Genomic DNA, 26,297 nt, shown 5'->3' with positions numbered 1-26,297 from the left:
ATATTCTGTTCCCTAAGTGAAGGAATGATCTAAATGGCAGTGTTTAAGAGGCACTGGACAGTCCAGTCAGGGTTGTCTAGTACCCCAATGCCAGCAGAGGTAAGGGCAATTGAGTGTAGACATTGAAGTAGAAATTTGAGGAGGAATAAAAAGAGAGGTTATTCTGTTGAATTGCTAGGGGCTAAAACAAGAGAAATTATCTAGAAAATGGGAGTTATCTCTAACACCTCTGATGTGTTCCATGAGTTAAATTAGGAGAACACACCAAGTGTAACGTACCTGCTGTTTCCTGAAGGTGCCGCTAGGTGGGGAACGTGCCTTATTTGTGGCTTTAAATTAGCTCTTTACTTCTCTTCTGGTGAAAGGGGTTTAGCGCGTTTTGAAAATTCCAGCTCTTATTAAGTTAGATTTTCTTTTTGTGAAATATGACTTAATAACTTATGGAGGTAGTTATTAATAGGTACAGGAAACTGAAATATTACTCAGTGGTAATTATTTCAAACACATCAGAACCTGTGTTGCAAAAATTAGAGCTATCTGAGTAAAACTCTTATAGGATTCCCTATTTTATTTTAATTTTTCCTATTTAGTACCCACTCCGGAAGCTTCTTTATTTAGTCTTCAAGTAGTGACAAGTATCTTTGGTAATAAATGACATCAAACCGTTTGGGTGCTTAGAGATTGGAAATTGTGCTACATTCTAATATTGGAGCTGACTGATCCAGGTGAGAGCCTGTTTCTTCTACTTGGCTGTTTGCAGTGATGTGTTAGGTAATACTCGTATCTGCCAGTGCTTCTGTGAGCACCAGGAAGCTCCCTGAATGTGCTGTCTTAACTCCACTGTCTTCCTCACAGTGTCTTCTCTGACTGTAAGCACCAGGAAGGTAAGACCCATGTTTGTTGGGCTTTGCATTCTGTTCCAATGCCTGGTATGGTGCCGAACATAGCAGACCTTCAGTGAGTTAATGAACTTTTTCTGCTAGTCAAAAAAATAATATAGTGTCTTTCCCACCTGATCTCAGTAAATCAGGTACAACCGTAGAGTGTATTTTTGGCAATCAGAGCTTACCTCTCTTATCGTACAAAAATGATTCAGAAATTCATGCAGAATTTTCATGTGTGTGTGTGTGTGTGTGTGTGTGTGTGTATAAGAGGCCTGGCACTTTGGTATTAATCTTTCTAGATTAACTCAGCAATATTATGATTTGGGTTAGGCTAAATTCTCAGAATTAGCCTATATTTATATTGCTTATATTTAATCTATATAAGGAGAAGGTGATGGCACCCCACTCCAGTACTTTTGCCTGGAAAATCCCATGGATGGTGGAGCCTGGTGGGCTGCAGTCCATGGGGTTGCGAAGAGTCGGACCCGACTGAGAGACCTCACTTTCACTTTTCACTTTCATTCATTGGAGAAGGAAATGGCAACCCACTCCAGTGTTCTTGCCTGGAGAATCCCAGGGATGGGGGAGCCGGGTGGGCTGCCGTCTATGGGGTCACACAGAAGCGACGCAGCAGCAGCAATCTATATAAACATGGGAACACATCTTACAATGGGATAGAATATTTGGATTTGGGGCAGTGCTTCCCTAGCAATATTGTAAGTGTAGTGGTAGTTGTCGTGTTCAGTAATTTGTATTTGGCATTAATACTTCCAGTAATCAAGTATTATCAATAATATAGTATAGATTTTAAAAAGCTGAAGCCCAGATGGGATAAGTCAGGTACACAAGGACAAATAGTTACCCAACGATGGTCCAAACCGAGGGCTGTCTGGGTAAATAGCCTGTTATTTCTCCTGATGCTGTGTTTCCTGTCTGTACTACCATGCTGAATTTTTCTGCTTGAAAACCTATCCAAAGTAGTAAAAGAGAGACATTTATCTGAAAATACTTCCAATGTTAGATACCCTGGACGTAATAGCAGTGAGTTGCTCAGTCGTGTCCAGCTCTTTGGGACCCCATCGACTGTAGGCTCCCAGGCTCCTCTGTCCACGGGATTCTCCAGGTAAGAATACTGGAGTGGGTTGCCATGCCCTCCTCCCAGGGACCTTTCCAACCCAGGGATCGAACTCAGGTCTCCTGTATTGCAGGCAGATTCTTTAACATCTGTGCTACAGGGAAGCCTACCTGTTAGATACCTTGGACGTAATGTATAAATAATATTAAAATCTCTTTCAGAATAGCCATTTTGGTGGAAATTGCCATTTAACAAGAAAAATTCTACTTCATCTACTAGGGGTTTAGAAATTATTCATGACCCTTCAATATTATAAAATAGTCTATGGATTTGGCCATTTCTATAGCCAGAGGAAAACTATCCTCTTGTCTAGCATGTATTACGTACTCAATCATCTTATAATTCACAATGATCATCATTTAATACAAACTGAAGTTTGAGTATCACTTCATGTTTAATACAAAATGTAGACAAATACTTGATTAAAAGTGTACAAACTGACCCCCTGGAGCTGCCACAGCAAGCAGTCTGGGCCTCCAAATACTCTTGAAAACACAGGGGAGAGCAGAGGCACGTGTCTGGTGCAGCCTGGCAAGGACCCGGGCACCTGCATGTCTTCCTGGTGGGAGTGGGAACAGTGCAGTCTCTTTTGGAAGGCAATTTGGCAGTAGCTATCAGCATTACAAAAACACAAATCCTGTGGCCAAAACAATTGTGCTTCCAGAAGTTTATCCTACGGATATACATATATATGTGTGAAATTATCCTATACACAAGGTATTCTCTGGGGCTTCCCCGGTGGCTCAGTGATAAAGAATCCGCCTGCAGCGCAGGAGACACGGGTTCAAGCCTTGGTTCAGGATGATCCCCTGGAGAAGGGGATGGCAACCCTCTCCAGTATTCTTGCCTGGGAAATACTGTGGACAGAGGAGCCCGGCAGACCACAGCTCATGGGGTCACAAAAGGGTTGGACATGACTTAGCGAGTCAACAGCAACATTCTTTGCTTCTACTTTTTTGTAATACCAAAATATTGGTAAAGAACCTAAATATCCATTAAGGGAAAGCTGATTTTTAAAAGTTGTAGTGCATCAATATAATGGACTATTATTTCAGCTGTAAGAATGGGGATTTTTTTTTAGCACTGATAGGGAACAACCATATATCTATATAATTAGACATAGGTATAATCTATAGTTAAGTAAGAAACAAGGGCATCGCAAAGTTTAAAATATGGCACTATTTGTGCCTTAAGAAAAGAAAAGAACACATATACACATATACTCATGACTATATATATTTGGTTAGAATAATATCTGGGAAAGTGTATAAGAAATTGATAACATTAGTTCCTTACAGAAAAGGAAGCAAATTGACTGGGAGCCAGGGAGCAAAAGAGAGGCTTTTCCATGCACTTAAACATATATTATCTATTTTTTAAAAAATTCATTTTTTAGTTTAAAAACTTTTAGATACATGTATATCCTTCATTCCTGCATTTCAAGTTCTAGGACTTTAGCTTAAGGAAATCATAAAAGATATACGAAACACGTAAAAGATGTTTTTATATCATTATTTATATAATATATATAGATTAATCAATGAAATGTTCAGCATTTAGACATTAAAAGCATGAAATATGTGCATAAGTGTTCACATGATACATCTTTGTAAAATGCAACAAATTTATTTGTTAAATATCAGGGTTTCGGATCGTCTGTCTTGTTCATTGAATCCTTAGCATCTGACACAAATGTTTGACACATAATAAACACGTGATTAATAATCATGGAAAGATTAATAAACAGAAAAGAGACTAGAAGAATATTTTCTAAAATGTTAATGTTTACCATAGGTATTTGCTTTCTTTTGTACGTGTTTTTATTTTCCAAATTTTACATAATGAACATGTACTGTTTTTATGATTGAAAAGAGGGACATTAAGTGTTGTAAGACTGCATCCTAAAAAAAACATTCATGTTTTGCATGTCATGCCTATCTATAGAATGAATAGCTATTTTAATGAGTACTAGTGAGTGTTTGCATTTGATCAGCAGTGCTTACAGAAATTCTGGAAAGGATGGTGGTGGTATGTAGGTGGCAGCTGGTACATTTAGTGAGTATTGGAGGTACATGAGGGGATAATTTGAATGCTAATTGCAATATCACTCTGCACTTAGGAGGGACCGCAGAACAAGGATTAGAGTTATTTGATGAAACAGAGTTATGTTTACACTGAGATCTTTTCTGTAACATTAAACCTGATTTTTGTGTTTTCCTTGTTTTTGACTACAGACAGCTCTAGGTTCTGGTCCCCAAGCAGTACCTTGCATATTCTGTGATCTTTCTAAGATTTATATTTCTCCATCTGCAAAATGAGGCTAATAGTATGGTCTTTGCAGGGTTGTTTGCAGAGTGTATTTCTAATGCAAGTGGAGAGTTTAGCCCAGGACCTGGCATGTAGAAGACCCTCAGGGGTGCTTCCCTCCCTCTCTGATTCTCCCACATCCATGCCTGTGAACTGGGTGTGAATGAAGGACTAAAAGTTGGTTTTTCTTCTTTAGTCACCAAGTGGTGTCCGACTTTTTTGTGACCCCATGGACTGTAGCCCTCCAGGCTCCTCTGTCCATAGGATTTCCCAGGCAAGAATATTGGAGTGGGTTGCCGTTTCCTTCTCCAGATCTTCCCAACCCAGGGATCGAGCCTAGTGACTAATTTTTTAAGCAAACATTTTACTTAATCATACTTATGATCCTTTAAGATGCAGATCATCCCGTTTTATTAATATGGAGAGGGAGTGCCGCCTGAGGAGCCGTGACCATCCTAAGACCACAGTGGCTAACCCCTAGCACGTGCTGATACCAAACACACAGACCCTCTCTGTGGCCTCCAGGATTTTGTTCTAAGGGAAGAAGATGGAAATCCTCTATTGATTGTATTGCTGTGCCTGAGGACCCTGGAGAACTTATTACATTAGTATGGGTTCTGGATTTTTGCCTAAAGCCACCCACCTTTTGATGTCCACCTTCTAGCCCTGAGAAACTCATCATTCATGTAATCCCTGCATATAAGATAAAACAGGACTTTTAATGAAACATTGTTCCTCCTTGCTGTCTGATTTCAACTGTTTAAAAAAACATATTTTTTTTGATACTAATTTCACAGAATGGTTTTCCAGTATGTTTTCCAATTAGTTTTTACTTAGTTTTGGCTGTGCTGGATCGTCGTTGCTGCGTGGACTTTCCTCCGGTTGCAGCGAGCGGGGGTGACTCTGCAGTTGCGGTGCAGAGGCTTCTCACTGCAGCGGCTTCTCTTGCTGTGGATGCGGGCTCTAGGGCGTGTGGGCTTCAGCCCTTGTATCACATGGGCTCAGTAGCTGTGGCTCCCAGGCTCCAGAGCACAGTACTGTGGCACACAAGCTTGGTTGCTCCCTGGCATGTGGGATCTTCCATGATCAGGGATCAAACAGTATCTCCTGCATGCAGGCAGATTCTTTTCCACTCAGTCACCAGGGAAGCCCCTACTTAATGTTAAATACATCTAAACACAATAAGCATATTTAAATAACAAAACTGGTGAGCGTGATTGATTTGTGAAACCAAATTCCTATATTTGGAATAGGTAAAATTAGTCTATAATTAATTATGTAAAATTAAACCTTAAATTTCAACAGTAAAAGTATTAGATTTCAATATATAAAGATAATATCCTATCTGAATGATATGACTAAATTTTTGTGTGCTAAGTCGCTTCAGATGTGTCTGACTCATTGCAGCCCTATGGATTGTAGCCCACCAGGCTCATCTGTCCATGGGATTCTCCAGGCAAGAATACTGGGGTGGGTTGTCATGCCCTTCTCCAGGAGATTTTCCTGAACCAGGGATTGAACCTGCATCTCTTACGTGTCCTGCCTGCCAAGTTCTTTCAATGACTAAAATGTTGATTAAATTTCTCAATTAAGCTAATAAGCTACTAAGGAGAAATATACAAACCATTTAGATGGATGAATATTTTATCCTGGCAGGAAAAAAACCATAGCAATAAGCACTATTAAAAACACTTTTCTTAAACCATGTTTCTTAAACTCAGTCACTGAGGACTTACTTCACCCTCATACTGATGAAACTCACAGGATGTGTGCCACTGGTTTTCTCTTGCACAAAATGACCTTACCTTGATTCCTGGCATCACTGCCTTATATTTTTAATTGATATTTCCCATTATCTTTGCCAAGCTAGAGGAAATAAATAAATGCCCATTTCCTAAAGAAAAGTATTTAAATGATCCTTAGAAACAGAAAAACAATGCAGAAATTAGAAGGAAAACTTTGGATTTGAACTAATAAAGTGAATAATAGAAATTCTTCTTTTAAAATGTCAATTTATAATGTCTTTGTTTGCCCCAGCTAACAATCTGCCTGGAGAGTGATACTTCTATTTGTATTTCAGCATAGCAGCAGTCTGGCTCAGATGAAATATCTAATTCTTAATACTGGTAGATGTGCCAAAAAGCCACACAAACCAGAAGGTTAAAAATAATTTCTATCAACTCTGCACAGTGTGTTTGAGGAAGAGCAGATTGTTGTAACTTTCATGCTTACAATCAGAGTGCATTCATAAACATGGGAATTTAAACATTTATACATATCTGATATCCGGGACATAGTGGAGGGCAGGGAAGCCTGGCATGTTGCAGTCCATGGGGTGGCAAAGAATAGGACATGACTGAGCAACTGAACAACATCAACAGTGTACCTGATATCATAGAAACACCAAAAGCTGGGTAGGAGAAGCAACATTTATTGTAATCTATCTTCTAACATTCAATGATAGTAATAAAAATAATAGTGATAGTATTTTTGAGAACTTACTGTATACCGAGAGGAGGTGAAATAATTTACAAATTCAGAGTTAATTTATTATATTAGACATATATGTAAATCTTTACTGTATTTACTACTACTACTACTAAGTCGCTTCAGTCGTGTCCGACTCTGTGCGACCCCATAGACGGCAGCCCACCAGGCTCCCCCGTCCCTGGGATTTTCCAGGCAAGAACACTGGAGCGGGTTGCCATTTCCTTCTCCAGTGCATGAAAGTGAAAAGTGAAGGTGAAGTCGTTCAGTCATGTTCGACTCCTAGCGACCCCATGGACTGCAGCCTACCAGGCTCTTCCACCCATGGGATTTTCCAGGCAAGAATACTGGAGTGGGGTATAATTTTACATCCACATATGTATTTACTATATACAAAAATATATATACTATATACAAAATATATATTTACTATATATATTCACTATATTTACTATTTTATGTCTTTACTATATTTACTATATATATATACTATATATCTACTTTATTTACTATATATATGTAAGTCTTTACTATATTGACTGTAAGACTTTGCTATATTAGATTTAAGAACAATCTTAAATCCCTCTAAGCGTGGTGATTTAGTCACCTGAGAGAAGGTATCCCTGAAATAGTCTTCTTTGTCCTCCTGGGAAAAGTACGCAGAGAAAAGTTCTAGAAGTAGATCACACCCTCTTGCAGCTGCACTGTATCCTGCCTCCTTGCTACTGGGGTTTTCTTGATACGTTTTTAAAATAGGTGTTTGGTTTTATGTTGGTCAAGTTCTCACGCAATTTGTGTGTGTGTGGTGTTTGGCTCGAGTTGCTAATATTAGCTGTGATCCAGAACTCAAAGTTTATGATTTTATTATAGAGGTTCCTGAATGGTGGTAAATATGTATTTCTAACTCCCTTCTGAAACACATGGGAACAGGGGGCTCGCAGGAAAGGATGGAGCTCGAGGATGGGAGGCGTGTAACTCACAGACAGCAAGCAGGGGCACCTTCGTGAGATGCCCAGTGAGTCCTTCCTTCTAGCAGGTATGGCTTTAAAACTGGCCTCTGGGTCACCACCTGCGTGCAGGGCCTTTTGCCGTCCCCAATTCTTTCAGCTTCTATGGAAAACAATTCCTCACTCTTCTTCTTCTTTTTTTAAAATATTTATGTATTGGCTGCACCGGCTCTTAGTTGCAGCATGTGGGATTTAGTTCCCTGACCAGGGATTGAACCTGGGCCCTCTGCATTGGGAGCATGAAGTCTTAGCTACTGGCCCAGCAGGGAGCACCCCCCTCCTCATCCTTCTTGATGTTGGCATCTCTGACACCAGGGCGTCCCTGGTGGTTCAGATGGTAAAGAATCCGCCTGCAAGGTGGGAGACTTGGGTTAGATCCCTGGGTGAGGAAGATCCCCTGGAGAAGGGAACGCTCCTACCCACTCCAGTATTCTGGCCTGGAGAATTCCGTGGACAGAGAAGTTTGGTGGGCTACAGGCCATGGGTGGCAGAGAGTCAGGCGTGACTGAGCAACTTTCACTCACTCTCTGGCACAAAGAGGATTGGCGGTAGAAGGCCCAATCAGAATATAGACTTGAGAGATGTTTACTTCAAGAGTCAGACCAAGTACAATGCACTTTACTAAAACTAGAACAGGGTGGGACAATGGTAATCTTTTTTTCCCCTTTACTGTGATCAGCAAATGCATCTGAAAATCAACCAGTTCTCCTCCTTGGAGCAGCAAATATAAATCTGATGGGGGTATTCACATACTTTAGAGCCTGAGCTCCTGCCTTCCCACCAGAATAATGAAAGTGAAAGTGAAAGTTGCTTAGTCATGTCTGACTCTCTGCGACCCCATAGAGTTCTCCAGGCCAGAATACTGGAGTGGGTAGCCTTTCCCTTCTCCAGGGGATCTTCCCAACCCATGGATCGAACCCAGGTCTCTCGCTTTGCAGGCAGATTCTTTACCAGCTGAGCCACCAGAATAATGAAACACACCTTCATTACCTGTGATCTGGCCAAATTCTAGATTGTTTTGTTTAGTTACTTCGTCAAGATCTGTCTTTGGTCTCCTAAGAAATCAAGAGAGCCAGGAATAAAGAGCAGGAATTGATGGGAAAGAAAGAAAAAAACAGAGCCCTGTCTTTCTGTTCTTCTGCACCAGGTTAGCTCAAGCACAGGCTCAATCGCCAATTCTGCTGGGGAGTCGATCCCAAAGAAAAGACTGTTATTTTCCTTAGAGGAGCAAATTGTGGCTATTAAACAAAATTCGAGTTGAGACGTTTTAACAGTAACATGACGTCATTTCAAGCTTCATGAAAAGGGGTTAAATGAAAGACTGGCTAGGCTAGATGGATAAAATTCTTATTTTATGAAGGCAGTGAAAGAGACAGAAGTGCAAAATCAATAGCAAGGAGAACGGTGCAGAGCTCAAATAAATCACCCAACAGGGCCTGTGAACAGACCTGAGAAAGATAGTGTATTTCCTGGTGAAAAGACACTTTCACGCCCACTGCCTTGCCACCAGCTTCCTCTACCAAGGCCCTGCTCCAGCTCACTCTGAGCGAATGACTTTTCTACTTGTATTGTTGAGAAAGGGCTTCCCAAGTGGCCACAGTGGTAAGGAACCTGCTTGCCAGTGCAGGTAGATGTAAGAGACGTGGGTTCAATCCCTGGGTCGGGAAGATCCCCTGGAGGAGGGCATGGCAACCCACTCCAGTATTCTTGCCTGGAGAATCCCATGGACAGAGGAGCCTGGCGGGCTACAGTCCACGGGGTCACACAGTCAGACATGACTGAAGCAACTTAGCACACCCGCACACACACGGTTGAGAAAACAGAAGCAATTAGGAACCCCCACATCATCATGTCTTTCTTCCACCAAAGTCTCAGGCCAGAATCTCAGACCTGCCTCCTGTGTATGACACTCTTACCTTCCCTCCCATCACAGGTGGGGAGGTATCTCTGCCCTTCCCTCCATAGGGGCTTTGTCCTATCCCTTCCCACACGTATCACCCCTGCAGTAGGTACCCCCTTTTCTGCAGCATCCCTTTCGCCTCTGCACTGTATCATTCCTAGAGCAAGTAATGCATGGTAGCAGTGAAGTGAAGTGAAAGTCGCTCAGTCGTGTCTGACTCTTTGCAACCCCATGGACTATACAGTCCATGCAATTCTCCAGGCCAGAATACTGCAGTGGGTAGCCTTTCCCTTCTCCAGGGGACCTTCCCAACCCAGGGATCGAACCCAGGTCTCCCACATCGCAGGCAGATTCTTTACCAGCTGAGCCACCAGGGCAGCCCACAGGGTAGCAGAGCACTTCTCAGACTTTACCTTGCGTGTGCATCACCCAGGGATCTTGCTAAAATGCAGTCACCGTTTGAGTAAGCCTGCATTTCCCATCTTAAAAAAACCAAAATCCCTCTTTGACCCCATGCATATACTTGCTAGTCCCGTCCCCATTTTTTAGCACCCCTTTACAACCAGACTTTCTGAGAGAGTTGTTTGCAACGTGTCTGCTTTTCACTCGTTGCCCAGTCCGTCCACCCCAAGCTTCTGTCCCCACCGCTGAACCGAAATTGCTTTTGTCAGTAAACTCCATTTGGTGAAAAACCCATGGACAGGGGCTCCTTGACCTTGCTGAAGCAGAGTTTCAGAGATTACCCCTCCCTCCTCCTCGACACACCTGCCATTACCTTCTGAGATGCCTCTTCCTCATTTTTCTTCTACTTCAGTCTTTTTCCGCCTCCTTTGCTGGCTCCTCCTGGTCTGCCTGACAGCCACGTTTTGTTGTGCCCGGGACTCCGTCTTGTCCCTGGGTGATTCTTATTCCCAGGACTCTGTGGGCCTTCCACATGCCACGGACTTCCAAATCTGTGTCTCCAGCTCTGGCTCATACCTCCATCCGGCTGTTGCTGTCACCTCCTGAATATCTAACAGGCATATTTTTTGCAGCCCAAATGCATCCCTACATCTCCTTTCTCCCTTAAGTTTTTGCTATTCCTCTACTCTTCTCTAGTTCAATAAACAAAACAAAACAAAACAAAACAAAACAAAAACAGCCTCATTTACCATGTCCCTCAACCAAGAATATAGGCAATTCTTTCTCTTTTTCTTACCTCGCAGATCCAATCTAGTATCATGTCTATGACGACTTTATTTGCAAAACATCCTGAATATGCCTACCTGGGTCTAAGCTTTCATCCCCTGGTGGACCGAAGGGGATGGTCTCTTGGTCTCCATCGTGCCTGAATGGTCTTTTTAAAATGTAAATTAGATTGTTTTTTTTTTTGGCCTGAAACTCTCCCATGGCTTCCCATCAGGCCTGGAATAAAATCACCGCTGCTCACTTTGCTTTATTTGCCGTGTGTGGCCTGGCCCGCTTCTCTGATACCTTCTTGCTCCGCTCCGCTCTCCACCTGGCTCTCTGCGGTGGGCATCCTTTGTTTCCTCAGAGGAATTCGCTTTGTTTCTCCTTAGCACTTGTGCATTGTCTGTCCTGGTTCCCCCGCTCTTTCCCTGGTGAGTTCCCGGCTTGTTCTAGTGGTCAGCCTTTGGCTTCCAGATCAGTTCACCCCTTCTTCCACACACCAGCTTTTCCAGCTCTCTTGACAATGGCTTGGGGGGACTTGGCTGATGGGAGGTCCTGAAAGGAGGGGAGAAGGAAGAAAACGGGAGAATTTCCTTCTTTCTGTGTTTTCCTCTTTGTTCCTCCCCACTGTCCCCAACACCACCTTTGGAGACATCTTCCAGAGCCATCCTCTCCTGCATAATCCCGAGTACCGCCAAGCAGTGGAGACCACGGCTCCAGCTCTTGGCCTGGTCCATCCACGTGGTCTGGCATCTGGCCCCATGACGCCCCCTCCCTCTGGGAGTGGCTTCCTGCTTCACCGATGTCTGTCACATTCTTATTCTCAGTGCAGCTGCTTCTCTGAGTGAAATTCTGTGTGTCTGAAATGCCCGGAGGAGTTTCTATCTTCCCGACCTAAGTGGGTCTCAGGGATGAAGTTTGTCCCCAAAGCAGCCCTCTTAGACCTCTGAGTCACTCTCCAGCCCAAGCACCTGTTTTGACTCTGTTCATTACCTTTTTCACTTTCTGCAATTTTTTTTCTTCATTTACCTACGTTTGTTTGGTGCTATCTTGCTTATTACCATTTGCCCAGAGTTTTGAATAGTGTCTTACATGTAGTTGGTATTCAGTAAGTATTTACTGAATGAATGCATAGAGGAAATGGACTGAGATTTGGCTAAACAGAATACTGCTCAAATGTGTGTAAGTTGCTTCAGTCGTGTCTGATTCTTTGTGACACTATGGATTGTAGCCTGCCCGGGGGACTCTGTCCTTGGGATTTTCCAGGCAAGAATACTGGAGTGGGTTGCCAGGCCCTTCTCCAGGGAATCTTCCTGACCCAGGGATTGAACCTAAGTCTCTCCTGTCTCCTGCATTGACGGAGAGTTGTTTACCACTAGTGCCCCTGGGAATGAAGTTAATAATGATCAGCCGGCTTCTAAAACTCAGAAAAGAAAAAAGACAATAAGAGAAAGGGAAATTAGGCAAAAAAAAAAAAAAAAAAAAAGAAGAAGAAAATGTTTCCCCTTGGGAAGGAAAATTAGTGGGGAGAAGGAAACTAATCCATATATAATATCTACTAATGCACCAGTGGCTTTATGTACATGATTTCTTTCTGTTCCCATATCAATGTTCAGGTAGACATTATCTCTGTCTTACTGGTGGGGAAACTGAGTACCTGAGAGGCTGAGTAAATTGTACAAGTTTGCATGGCTGTAAAACGCACAGCAGGATTCAAGCCCACAGTGGCCATCTGCTGATTAGGACAGGCCCAGGAGCTGCTATCAGTGTGATAGAGTGGGCCTTTGTTGTTTTCTTCCAGGTTGATTTCAGGATGAGCCTGTTTTTGTGATTTAGTCTGCAGTAAGAAAGGGGTTTAGGGGGTAGGCCCACCTCATATATCAGCAGCATCCCGTCGAGCACAAAGTTGTTTTTCAGGGACGTGCTACATATGGCATCGATAAAGAAAGATGGGCCAGTTCCCTTCAAATTCAGCAGGCCCTTTATTTGTACCCACGTTGCCTCTGTTTTGTTGAATTTCATTGAAGAGCCCTATTGTCTTCTTAAAGTGGACAATTAAATTCTCAATTTTGTTCTCAACTGCTACATTATGGCCAGGTCTGAAATGGTGGATTACATTAGATTATAAGCTTCGCTGGTGGCTCAGCTAGTAAAGAATCTTCCTGAAATGTGGGTAGGGAAGATCCCCTGGAGGAGGGCATGGCAACACACTCCAGTCCTCTTGCCTGGGGAATCCGCATGGACAGAGGAGCCTGGTGGGCTACAGTCCAAGGGGTCGCAAAGAGTCGGACACGACTGAATGACTGAGCACACATATTAGATTATCCAGTTTATAGGGAAACTTGGGAAGAAAAGCCCCAAATGGTGGAACAAATTATTTTTTCCTAATGCTGATCTTCCTTGTCTGGTAGATTCAAGTCAGGTCAGGCCATCAGCATGATTTTAACATTGCGTTTTCCCATTGTTCTTAAGACCTTTCTCTATCCCCAAACATCGTGTTCTCAGAACCTGAAAACTTACAGCAAACAAACAAATAACAGAAATTAAATAGCAATAAAACTGTTGTTGGCTTCATATAAAAAAATATTATCCAGTATTTAAATGGCAATTATTTCCAGAAACTTGGCAATTGTAACCGTACAAATGATGAAATTGATTCCAGTCTCAGTCCATCTCTGTTTGGAAAGGAAATACCAGTAGTGTTTGAAAAATGGATTATTAAAGACCTTGCTTTGCTGAAGGTGGCTCATATGTTCTATTTGCTAACACAGCATCTTGTTGGGGGAAAAAAAAATAAATGCAGCTTTTCCCTACCCCAGATTATTTTCACTACAGATCTTTAGAGCAGGAAATAAAAAACAGCTAATGGTTCATGGGGCATGTGGAATTAGTTTAAGCAAAGCCAAGCCCTGGTCCTGCTGACCGCCTCCTCTTTCCTGTGCTGTTTCGTCTATGCCGGCCTTAGAATATGTCAACAAATCTCTTTTAAGCTCTGATGGGAAGAAAGGAGGGCGATTCTCTCTCTTTCACTAAGGGAGTAATTTACAACAGATGTGCTTTCTTTTTTTTTTTTTAGAAAGGTACAAGTTTGTCTTGTAAAATATTTGTAAAGAAAAATAGCCTCCGGATTTCACAAAGTAATCCTTACTTGGTCTTGGAGATGTCACAGAGAGTGTTGCTTTCATAACACTAATATGATTCTTTGCTCACACAATTTGATTAAACTCAAGATTAGTTTTTGGGAAGAGCCAAGTTTAAATATCTAAAACAATGTAGTGAAGAAATACCATATGTTACTTGATGGCTTTTTGACAGTGACCTGAAAGGAGTCCAGTTTCAGTCATGAGACCTGGAATCCCAGGAACTCTAACTAGAGTAATGAGACCCTAACTTCTCCAAGCCTCCCTTTCCTTATCCATAAAATGGGGAAACCACCTGCCCCTGCCATCCAAGTGAGAAGATAAGTTAAAAATGCTTAATAAAGTCCTATACAAGGTGAACGATTTCCAACAAACCTATTCAAGAAAACATCTTCCAGGGTCCCATACCTTCATGTATATGCTTTTTTTTTTTTGTATAGTTAGTAAAAGGAATCTTTTTTTAAAACTACTTTTTTAGTAAGTAGATTGGCAGCAAAGCTTGTGCTGTTTAAGATAAAATAATAAATCCTGGCTCTGATTCCTCCATGAGGCTTGTTGAAGGAAAAAACCACTGATTCTAATGGAAGTGTTACCTGCATAAGTGCTGACAGATAAAAATCACATGAGAAAAAGGTGTATGCTTTGCTGAGTGTGACTGACTTCAGCCTTAGAGAGTGTGCAGCTTTCAGCAGGCAGGGAATACTGGAAAGAGATGAATTAACTCCTCATTTTTCAAATCTCGTATCTCAGATGAGGACAGATACGGCTGGGGGCACCAAACGAGAGTGAGCATAGATGGGGGTAGAAGTTTGAGTTGGATGAAAGGCATCTGGTCTTTGGTTTGCTCATGTAGGGAATGAGAATAATACCACCCTTCACCCTTGTGTGACTGTTGCAAAGATCATGTAAATCAATACATGCTTATGTAAAATGATACAATCAGAGATAACCTGATTGTATTTAATGACAATGAAATTATATAAACATAGTATCACAAATTAGGAGGAGAAAATTCTCATCTTTATGAATATTTAATAAAATTTATCACTTAAAAGTTTGTCAATGCTTCCTTTTCAGTCTCTTCAAACTGTTAAGTAACATTAATGGCTAGTATGTACTGAGCACTTTCTGTGTTCTAGACGTTTGCGGTAAATGCTTTAAATAGTTTCAACTCAATTTTATAACCATCAAGGAGGGAGGCTCCATAATTATCCCCATTTTACAGATGAAGATAAGTAAATTACTCAAAATCACACAGTTAAGGCCATAATGGAAGCACAACCTGAACTAGGGTTAACCAAAGAGCCAGTTAGTCAGAAATCTAGAGTAGGGACAACAGAGGATGAGATGGCTGGATGGCATCACCGACTCAATGGACATGAGTTTGAGTAAATTCGAGGAGCTGGTGATGGACGGGAGGCCTGGTGTGCTGCAGTCCATGGGGTCGCAAAGAGTCAGACGTGGCTGAGCGACTGAAGACTGTGGCTGTCTAGAAGGTTTACAACCTTCCCTAAACTCAGTTGCCCCCCAAAGCTGTGCATTTGGACTCCAGTCAGATTTTAAAACACATCTGGAAATGAAACAAATGATTTCGAAAGAGGCTTTTAAACACACATGTACACACAACTTTTTCATTAGAAACTGGGATAAAGAAGAACTCTCCTGGCATTGCTGTTTAGATTCAGAAGCAAGCCCAGGCTTCTGCTCCCTACTCAGGCTGACAGTACTGGACCCATAGAAAGTGCAGGAGAAACTCTATTCCTGGCCATGTCCTCAAATGAATCAGCCAAGTAGCCTCGGGGGGCAGAGGCTAGTCTACACTCTTGCTATCTCCTCTGTAAACTGGCTAATCATCACCAGAAGGGATTTTTTTAGGACACACCTAACTTTTTTTTTTTTCAAAGGGTCCTAAGGACAGGCAGTGACTTGTCTTAGGCCACCATAATCCTGAGTGTGCTTTCACATTTTCTAGACCTTTCTACAATGCGTGCATTTTGACTTTGCAGAATTCTTATCTCAACACTTGGACTGTCCTGGGTGAAGGTTTCCTTTGTCACTGATTTTCCTGTCTGGTTGCTTGGGAACAGCAGCCTTGGGGCTTCTGCTGTGGCTTCTATCAAGGTCAGCCTGGAGCCAGGCCTTGTGGCCCTTTCCCTCGAGAGTCCATCTGAAAGCGGAGCTTCTCCTGGGACAGAGCGCCCTGAGGTGGCATCATCTATAGGACCGCCCCCTGGAAAGTGTACTTCCTGCCTGCTGGCAAGGAGATTAGTCAAAGGTTTTGACATTGATATATAGCCGTAATCTTTCAAGCGATTACATGAACTAACTGGACAGTTACAAGGAATTTTCTTAAATGGTTAGAGGGAGACTGGCAAATCCCTTGAGGTCTACATGATGAGGGTTTTGAATAGCAAGAAACTGGGCTCCAGGGAACTCTCCCTCCCAACAGCAGATTCATCTGTGCCCCCTGGGGACTTTCTATAAGGTTTATCTACATTTATATTTAATGGAAATATAACATTTTATGTATAGCCTTTTTACAAATAATAAAAAATTAGAACTTAAGGTGGGTAGTCAACGATTTCGTTTTTGCCTGACTTCAAGTCATCTTCAAGAATATTCACCTTCACTTCCTCATATTCACCCCCAGGCGCTTTATCTGCTCCTCATCCTCCTGTCCCATGGGGTGTCCCTTCTTCAAGTTTTCCTCTCCTCTATTTCCTTTCTCTTTCCTTCAGTCTCCTCTTTCTGCTCTTTCGTCCTTTTCCTTTTCTCTTCTTCCTTCTTGCCTTCCCTCTTTTCCTCCCTCCCTTTCTTTGCCCTTGTTTTCTTCTGTTCCTTCTTTCCTGGCTTTCATCACAACCTTTAAGAGTGCCAGCTGCCATTTTTAAATGCCCGGTTTCATTGCTTGGCCCAAGGGATAGCGCTTTCCAAATTTTTGTTATTTTGCAATCACCTTTAAAGGTACATGCAGAATGTTAACAGGGTGAGGAACAACTAAATGTGATTAAAAATTGTACTGTAGAAAATGAGTACTGAAAAGCGAAGTATACTAAATAGAGGAAGCAAAAAAAATTAAGACCAGGTAAATGTTCATTCTGGGGGAAAAAAAAAGAAAACATGTAAAGTCAGCAGAAGGAGGGGGGAAAAAAACCTCAATGTGACATTATAAAGAAACCAATATCACTCTCTAAAATGGAATCTGACAAGCTGACACGAAGTCATCTGGGGCACGACTAAACATGCATAAGAAGTTTCACTAGTTGAGGCATACTCAAGTCGCTTCAGTCGTGTCCAACTCTTTGCGACCCTGTGGACTGTCACCCACCAGGCTCCTCTGTCCATGGGATTCTCCAGGCAAGAACATTGGAGTGGGTTGCCCTACCTTCCTCTAGATATATTGAGGAGTTCTAATATTTCAAAATTTTGTTTCAGAGGAACAAAAATAGATAAAAATAATTTGAATTGTCTTGATAAGGAACTGTATGCCAAGTTTTACTGCTATACTGCTTCTGCTACGGGACAGTTATTTGCACCAGATATTATACTAAGAGCTCTATGTGGCTTATTTAACTTAGTCCTCTTTATGACCATGAAACATAAATATTTTTGAGAACTGTTTTACTTTTATAAAAGAAAATATTCTGTCTTAAATGGTGTCCATCTTTTTTTTTTTAAACAATGGGGTAACAATACTTCTTACTTTTTAAAAGAAAATATTCTGTCTTAAATGGTGTCCATCTTTTTTTTTTTTAAACAATGGGGTAACAATACTTCTTACTTTTTAAAAGAAAATATTCTGTCTTAAATGGTGTCCATCTGTCTTTTTTAAAAAAAAAACACTGGGGTAGCAATACTTACTTCAGACAAAACAGACTTTATTTTCCTTTTAATTCTGTATTATTTTCGGCTGTGCTGGGTCTTCGTTGCTGCAGACTTCTCTCTGGTTGCGGCGAGTGGGGGCTGCTCTCTAGCGTGGCGTGCAGGCTGCTCATCGTGGTGGCTTCTCTTGCTGCAGAGCATGGTCTCCAGGCCTTGGGCTTCAGTATTTGTGGCTCCTGGGCTCTAGAGCACACTCTCAGCAGCTGTGGTGCGTTGGCTTAGTTGCTCCACAACATGTGGGATCTTCTCGGATCAGGGATCAAACCCGTTTCTCCTGCATTGGCAGGATTCTTTACCAGGGAAGGCCCCCCCATCTGTCTTCTTGACCTTAACCATACCTGGGACACTTTTAATATTTCAGTGGAGGGTTCCTATTTTCAAGGCGAATATTGGAAAAAGAGCCACAGCACCCAGTAACCTGGGTAAGATTTGATATCATAAAAACTGAATAAGACACTGAGGTGAGATTCAGTAGTCAAGAGTCCCTGAGTTGTTGATTTCGATAAGAATTTCAGTATTCTAGATTTAAGGCTGCAAGGTAGGTTTCTATGCCTGAAAAAAAGGAATATTGCCACAAAGAAAACATTTTGCCACTTTATGTGCCTTTATTCAACCTATACATCATGTCTAACATTTCCTTAGGTTAGAAGTATAGATCTGAGAGGAAGTCAGTTTTGCAGGGCATTTTACTGAGTGAACTAAAAAAGCTGTACACTAAAACCATCTTTAGCATAAAAAATAAATCACATAAAACATAAACATATTCCAAACACAGTTGTATACTTGGTGCTATGTTTGCTCACAGAAGAGCTGTACTCAACAGTAAACTATCACGATTATGTATCATAGAAAATACGTCTTACTGCTCACCTTTTGCGAGGTTACCTAGCAGGACTTTAAAGGAAAACCAAAATCTGCATGCCTCCTCCAGAAGATCATAAAGTGAACATATGCTCTGGTTTCCTAGGACAGTTCTGTTTTGTGCTCATCCTGATATGAGACTTCATAGCACTCTCCTCTTACACTCTTAAGACAAGCTCTCACCCTAGAAAGTGAAATAAGTTGAATTTTATAACATCAATATTTTGAGCAACACATTCTACATGCCTGCTATGTTGAACACAGCACAGGTGTCCAACAGATTCATTTTCTCTGACGTGAACAGGACTGACAGTGACCTCTTTGGTGTGAGTGACTGTGGCAAGATGCAGCTGGGTGCACAAGGAACCCACCCCCACAGAACACACATCCCCTGACACCCATCACCTTGGCTTCCTGTTCTCTTTTGGAACAAAATCTGTGACTGGCAGCACATACTGATTCCTTAGGTCTTGAGTTCCCTCAATATCTCACAGCTAGGGACCAGAGAGTTATTTGGAAAAATCCAGTTCATTTTCTAATGGGATACGTGATAGTAAAATAGGTGAATATGAAAGAGTCACTATATTTCAGGTGTGCAGTTATTGATATTTTGTGGACTATTGAAAATAACTAAATTTTAAAAATCATATGGAATTTAGAAAAAAACTTGTATAATATACATCTCACATGTTTTCAGATTTACAGTTATAGTTCTATTTTACAGGTAAGTTTCTTTTTACATCTTGAAAAGAAACCTTAATAATGCATTAAAAAAAAAGGAAACAATAGTGTCATTTCCAAGCTTTTCAATGATTCAGTACCCTATGATATTTTTTTCCATTCAGGCTGGTTTATAAAGGAAAGTAAAAATGACAATAAAAGTAATGTATCAATTTATTCTCTACTAATAAAGTACTGAACATTAATGAAAAAAGTGTGAAATATTGGAAAGCAACACAGAGCAATTCCATTACCCACTGCAGTTTTGGGTCATATACTGTATATAAAGAGTAATTACTTCATTGGTTGGAGACCTCAGTGGAGGAATATAGAATTTGATGAAAGATTTTAAAATAAAAAATTTTATCCCAAAGATTTCCTTTTGAAAATTTGCCAACACTCCAGACTTTTTTATTTTGAATTTTGGTGGTGAGGGGTGACAAGGATGGGTATGCAGAAGAAAGAAATTTTAAATGAGATTTTTTAAAACTCTTTAGCCAATACTCAACATTAGTACTTGGATTTAAAGTATCTACTAAAAATAGTCTTTGTAGATGCCTAAAATGACACATCTTATTAATGAAGGGCTCATATTTTATATTTGCACACTACATTATTAATGTTAAATCTGGTGGTTTCTAACAACCTTCCAATTTCCATTTTTGAATCAAGATTCTAGATTTCATTTTCTTGCTGATCATGGTGTTTACAATAATAAGTTTCCAAATCTTTGCAAGTCTTTTCTTCTTGTTTATCCTCACAGGGATCCTGTGTGGGAACTGAAATCTTCTTGGGTAGAATGAGAAGGTCACGGTATATCATGCAGAGAATAGACTCCGAGTTGGCTAGTTGTAGTCCTAATTCCAAGTGCTGTCATTTTCCGTGAGCCTGTTTTCTCTTCTGTAAAGTAGGGAAAAATACATTGTAGGGTGGTGGTGAGGACTGAATGAGCTACGTGAAGAGCACTTTATGGTGCTTAATGAGTGTCTGTTTACATTCTACTTCTTTCTAAAAATAATTTAGAATACAAAAAAATAAATTAAGGAAAAAACACATAAACCGTATAAAATCATGTCCAGTGAGTGCTGATTCATTTGTCTTCTATCCCTATTACTTTTATAGTGATGTTATAGAAAATCTGGGAACTATTCTGGTTATAAAAGTAAAGTATATTGATTGCAAAGAATTTGAATATTATAGGAAAGCATGAGGAAGGCAAATATCCATTTTACCTTTAATATTTTGACATATTCCCTTCATCAGTTTTCCATCCTACCCATTTCAAAAATGTTAGGATTATGCTGTATATCACATTTACTTCCCATTCTTTTAAATTTCTAGTAGATCATAAGTATTTTCACTCTTCTAAGCAGTATTTTTTGATTTCCTAATAGTCTATCATTTGTATTAACATAATTATATACCCAACATGTTAATGATTTTTGTTTTTGTTACTATAAAAAAAAAAACTGCCATGAAAACTGCTTCAGATGTTTGTTGAATATACTGGAAATCCTATCCCTTCATTTGTCATATTTTTCAAATTTTTTTCTCACTTAGCCTTTTAAATTTATAACTTTTGATATAAGATTTTATGTAACTTTTGCTACTAATTATTTTTCTTTGTGATTTTCTTTACTGCTTGTATGTTTAGAAAGTTCTTTCCTATTCCAAGGTCAGTAAATAACTTACCTATCTTTTCTTCTGCTTTTATAATTCTTTTTTAGTTATTTTCTTTTAAATTAATTTAATGTATATTTGGGATACTTTAGTTTGAGACAGATGCTGAGGTAGATTTGAGCTATCTCAAATATGTTTGAGAATCTATTAAGGCATGATTTAATATAATTTTCCCCAAATAGTTAACGCAATTACCCAGTAACATAATATTTTCTTCTTTATGATAGATTTATGATGGTGCTTTATCATACAATTCCTCTTTTAATGCTTATCTTTCATATTTTAATTACTTAAATATCTGGTACAATAAATGCTTTCTCATTATTTCTCTTCTGCAAACATTGCTTAGCTATAGGTACTCTTCCAAACAAATTTTAAAAATACTTCATCAAATTCTCCCCATTTTACTTTACACCAAACACATTAGGATTTGGTTGAAATTGCAAAATTAAACCTTTATGTTCAACTAAAAGAATGCATTCTTTTAATATTTAGTCTTCCATTGCAGAAATTTATTATCTCTAGTTTCTTAATAAAGATTCTGTGCATTTCTTGTTAAGGTATGGCTAAGTACCTTATACATTTTATTGCTATTGTGAAAGAAATATTCTTTACCTCATAATTTCAGACTGGTTAGAGTTTATTCTCAGTAAACTTTCATTGTATAACCAGCATGCTTCATCTTCAACTTGATTTATTCTGGATATAGAAAAATATTTTGTAAGAACACATTACTTCATAGATGTAAATGAACTTAGCTGGTGCTTGATGGAGAACACTGAAGGCCGTGGAGATTATTAGAGCAGACCAATTCTGCAATTATAAAAGGAACAAAGAGCCACTGATTGTCCATTTTATTCTAAAATGTACAATTGCATAGGTGAAATGAATGGATTTTGTTTTATTCCTGGGGAGGGGGAAAAAAGACCAAAAATTGATGCACCCGTGTTTGTAATGACAAGTGAAGGGCAACTTTTGAAGACAGTGGGGACTCCAAGAGTGTGTCATTGTTCTCTAAACTTTGAGCCTCAAGCATTTCATCTACCTCACTGCCTGACAGTCCGTTTGGCATAAGTGAGATGAATCATGTAGGCAGTATCTCCTGTGGGAATTAAATTTAAAGTGAAGGCTCTAAGTAACTGGTATCTAAAGATCATGTTATAAAACTGGCATCCACATCCCCAGTCCCACTGTACCCTGTTGTCCTTGGAGGCTGCCCACACACCTGTCATTCACTTGCCCTCACTTTCCAAGGTGGCAGGATGCCAGCCCCAGCCAAGTGTTCACAGTGCAAAGTGCTTTAGACTCTGCTAAAATGAAAGTCAGTATGTAAATGTGCAACATGACGACATTATTATTCTGGTTTCCTGGCTGCTTCCAGCAAGCACTGACTGCCACATGAGGTCTCAAGTGTTCTGGCAGTGTGCAAGTGTTCAGAAGAAGTTAAAAGTAATGAAATTGGATCTACATTTCCACAGAGATTCAAGCTGGCATGGAGAAATGGAGTCATGGGTTGGATGGTCTCCACCAAACAGCCTAGGCAAGTGCCTTTGGTGCCAGGCTACTAAGCAGAATTTTCTATCATGAAAGGCCACCATTATTTCTTCCGCTGGGTCTAAAATTACAAAACGTGCACATTACCCCCCTAGGTTCACACCACTCTTTGGGTGCTTTATGCTGAATCCGCGCCCATTTGCTGGAGCACACACCAGCTTTGCCTACGTCCAGCACAAGTTTTAAGATGAGGAATTAAATACAAATAGAGGGAAAATGTTTAGTTAAAACCCTGACTAATCACCCATTTGCTGGAGTACACAGCTTAGGGCCAACACAAGTTTTAAAAGGAAGAATTAAATACAAATAGGGGGAAATGTTTAGTTAGAACCCTGACTAATAGAGCATGAAGTGGAAGCTCTATTCTTAAGACAGGGACCAGGCTATGTATTTTGCTGTCCCTAAGGTGCTGTCTAGAAGTGTCCACTTACTGGATTTCAGTTGATTTTATTATTTTTAATTAAAAAACATTTTTTGTGTGTGCAATTTTCATTGCTCACAGGTTTTCTTATTTACACCCAGCATTCCCTGCTATTAAAATAATCTGGAGCCAAGACCAAAGTTAGGTCTGTGGGTGGCAGGCCAGAAAACTGGGTCTGCTAAGTATCATGTCATGGTGGGCCCAGGGTCAGCAGAGATTCCAGATTTGGTCATTCTGAGACCTGATCTCCCTCTTACCACTTCACGCTTCCTGTCCGCCTGCTGAAATGTTTCTGTTCATCAGGGCAAGAGCCACAGAATCTGAGTCTTGTGCTTTGCAGCCACCTGTACCCTGACACAGGTCTACAACGCTGAGTGCTCTTCCTGGTCCACCTCTCTTCTTATCTAAAATTTTCATGGGCTGCACGCATCCACTTATATCCATGGAAAAATGAAGTTCATTTAAGATGTACTTGTTGACAATGAAAAGAATTCAAGCCCTGAAGGATATAGATACCTTTACTCACATAGAATCTCTCTTTTTTATTGTGTTTTAGGACAGTGAAAAAAAGGGATTTATAAATAAAATTTATGCCATCCAGGAGGTATGTATCAGTGTCCAGAACATCCTAGATGAAGTGGCTTCCTTTGGCGAAAGGATAAAGAAGTGAGTGATGCTGACATGCGAGCCCTGGCTTTCTGGGGGACAGTGTCCATTTGTTTCTCAGAGGGTGAAATGCCACATTCTTTCTGGCAGGGGACACTCCGTCTGGGTGATCTATTGCTCAGTTTCATCATTATTTACTTTGTTTCTGCCAGTCTTTGGTTTTATGAAAGTTCTGTCAATTTCCTCTTTGAAATTTAGAACATATTGGTTGGAAAGAAGGCATACTTGTAGCTTTGAAAAAAATAACACCGTCCTAAATTTTAGCACATTTTCACAGTGAGACTTTGTTCTTAGAATATGAAATTGCAATAGGAAAAAAAAAAAAAAAACGAGTTAAATGAGGATTTCAGGTAATCAAGACACACCTGCATTTTATTATTGGTCAAGTTAGTTTCATCAATAAAGTTAAATTAAAAAAATATTATAAATAGCACCCTGGAAAATATTCTTTCAATTCTAACTAGCTGAGATCATAATTATAGATGAAATAAACTAATACTTTGTCATTTAGAAAATAAACAATTTTATAATTTAAAAGTTAAGAATCAGAGATTCACGGAGAACAAAAGTAAAATTAAGAAACATAATTTGCATTTTACTTTATCTTATATACTTATATTTTAAAACAACTAATTTTAAAAATGGTAAGGTAGATTTATAATTAATAATCAGTAAAAAGTATACTAAGGGCTCATGCCACTAAACTACATGAAAATTGGCCTGCATATTGATTTCTAAATGGTCTGTTCAAGAAGGTATGCTTTATACCTGGATAAGCCTATATGTTTCTAGTTTCATATCTCTATTCATTGTTTATTATTTATAACCAAAAGTGTGCAGCAGACTTGGATGCTTGGGCATACACAGAAATTGAAAGGAGTAAATTATTTAAACTAAAGGTGTGGGTCGTTCATCTGGTGCCTTTCATGTTTCAAGGCATAATGCATTTTATTTTGTATAATTTTTAATACATTTCCACATATGCATAGGTGCTGAGTTTCCACTTTCTCACATTAGACACAACAGCTTCCCTCTGACTCCCAAATGGGACTTTTAAGCAACATTCAGTATCAGACTTCTAAAGATTGATTTCCACATCTTTCTTCTTCGTGTTATTTCCATCTCTAAGAAATGTTTCCTTGTTCTCCACAACCTATCTGCAGAAGCAGAGTGTAAAGTCCTAAATGGGGCATTTCCCTACTGGGTGTTGTCCCTTCCCTGAGGTACAGTGTGTGGACTATCTAACAGGAATATCATCTCATTTATAGCAGAAGACCCCGGGTCAGCTCTGAGGTCAGGACTGTGAGTGCCTGAAGGGGCGAGGCTTCTTTGTAACTCTGGGGGTTAGGAGACCTCAGACAGGTACTGGAAGAGACCATGGCCAGTTGAAGGAAATAACCAGGTCGTGGCTGTGGATCAGCCTTGGGGAAAACTGGATTTGGTCGAACTTTCTAAGGGGTAGACAGAGATAGAGGTATAGGCTGAGGTACAAGAACATAGCATAGTATCTAGTGAGTCTTGTAGGAACCCTCTCTTATGCATAATCATCTTTGGACTACTAAAATGAGACAAACTCCCCTGGAGTCACATTGGATAAAATGGATCTATCTAGAAACCAGATTTAGATGCAATCTTTAAGTACAAAATGGAAGTCTCCATAATCACATCTTGTTATGAAATAACCCTCCCAGAACTTTCTTCAATAGCATCTCTTGGAGGGGGGGTTGGGGGGGAATGGTATAGGATCACGTTCTAGATTTAGATTCCATGATACACTGTGGAAATAAAAAGGGTGGCCTTTTTTTCCTCTGACATTAGCTACACTGGTGTTCACTGCCATTTATCCTTCCAAGAGGAATAAGAACACAGGGAGCACTTCAGCGAGGCTGCCCAGGAGGAGGGTTTTCCACGTGAGGATGGTGTGACGGATGGCTCTGAGCTCAACCACGGGAGAGCACACAGACCCTCAGCCTTCTGTTCTCTCCACAGCGGGCAGAAGCAAGGGGACTACAGGTGTCAGTGAGGAAGGAAGGCATGCTCCTTTACCTGGTGGCAATTACAGGACGCTCACTCTGGCCATAGGACATAAAAAAACGCAACAGAAAAGCCAGACCCCAAGAGTTACTAAAAATAAGACAACCTGGTTGGATCCAACTGTGGCTTTTTTATTGGGGGGAAAAAATTAGATGTGACCTAGAGAAAGACAAAAAGCAAGTCATATGCCACAGAGTTAAGGAATAACTCTGTATTAGGAATACGTATTAGGCTGAAGGGTAGTACATGAGAAAATCTCGTGACAAACATCCTTTATTGGACTACAGACTTCTCTGGAAAAACCCAGTCCAAGTGAACAGAGCATCCATTACTAGGAAATTAGAAGAAATAAACACTGACAGTTATCCATATCATGTACAATTTCAATATTTTCTCCAAGTGTCTCTGGGGTCCTTCTCACTGCTAAGAAGTGCTGAACAGTACTTCTA

At 40.3% G+C, this 26,297-nt stretch overlaps 1 protein-coding gene across 4 annotated transcripts in view; it reads left to right on the top strand.

Annotated features, from left to right (window-relative positions):
• Positions 1 to 26,297, top strand: part of MCTP1 (multiple C2 and transmembrane domain containing 1) — a 559,548-nt gene that overhangs the window by 519,895 nt on the left and 13,356 nt on the right. For all 4 annotated transcript variants that reach the window (XM_068979294.1, XM_068979293.1, XM_068979292.1 and 1 more), the window contains one exon: positions 23,705 to 23,814. In XM_068979294.1, the coding sequence (XP_068835395.1) occupies positions 23,705 to 23,814 (110 nt within the window). The remainder of the gene's footprint in view (positions 1 to 23,704; positions 23,815 to 26,297) is intronic.

The sequence above is a fragment of the Capricornis sumatraensis genome, chromosome 9 (genome assembly GCF_032405125.1).
Source record: "Capricornis sumatraensis isolate serow.1 chromosome 9, serow.2, whole genome shotgun sequence".
Taxonomy (NCBI): domain Eukaryota; kingdom Metazoa; phylum Chordata; class Mammalia; order Artiodactyla; family Bovidae; genus Capricornis; species Capricornis sumatraensis.
The sequence above is the reverse complement of the archived record's forward strand: the minus strand, read 5'-3'. Positions and strand labels throughout refer to the sequence as shown.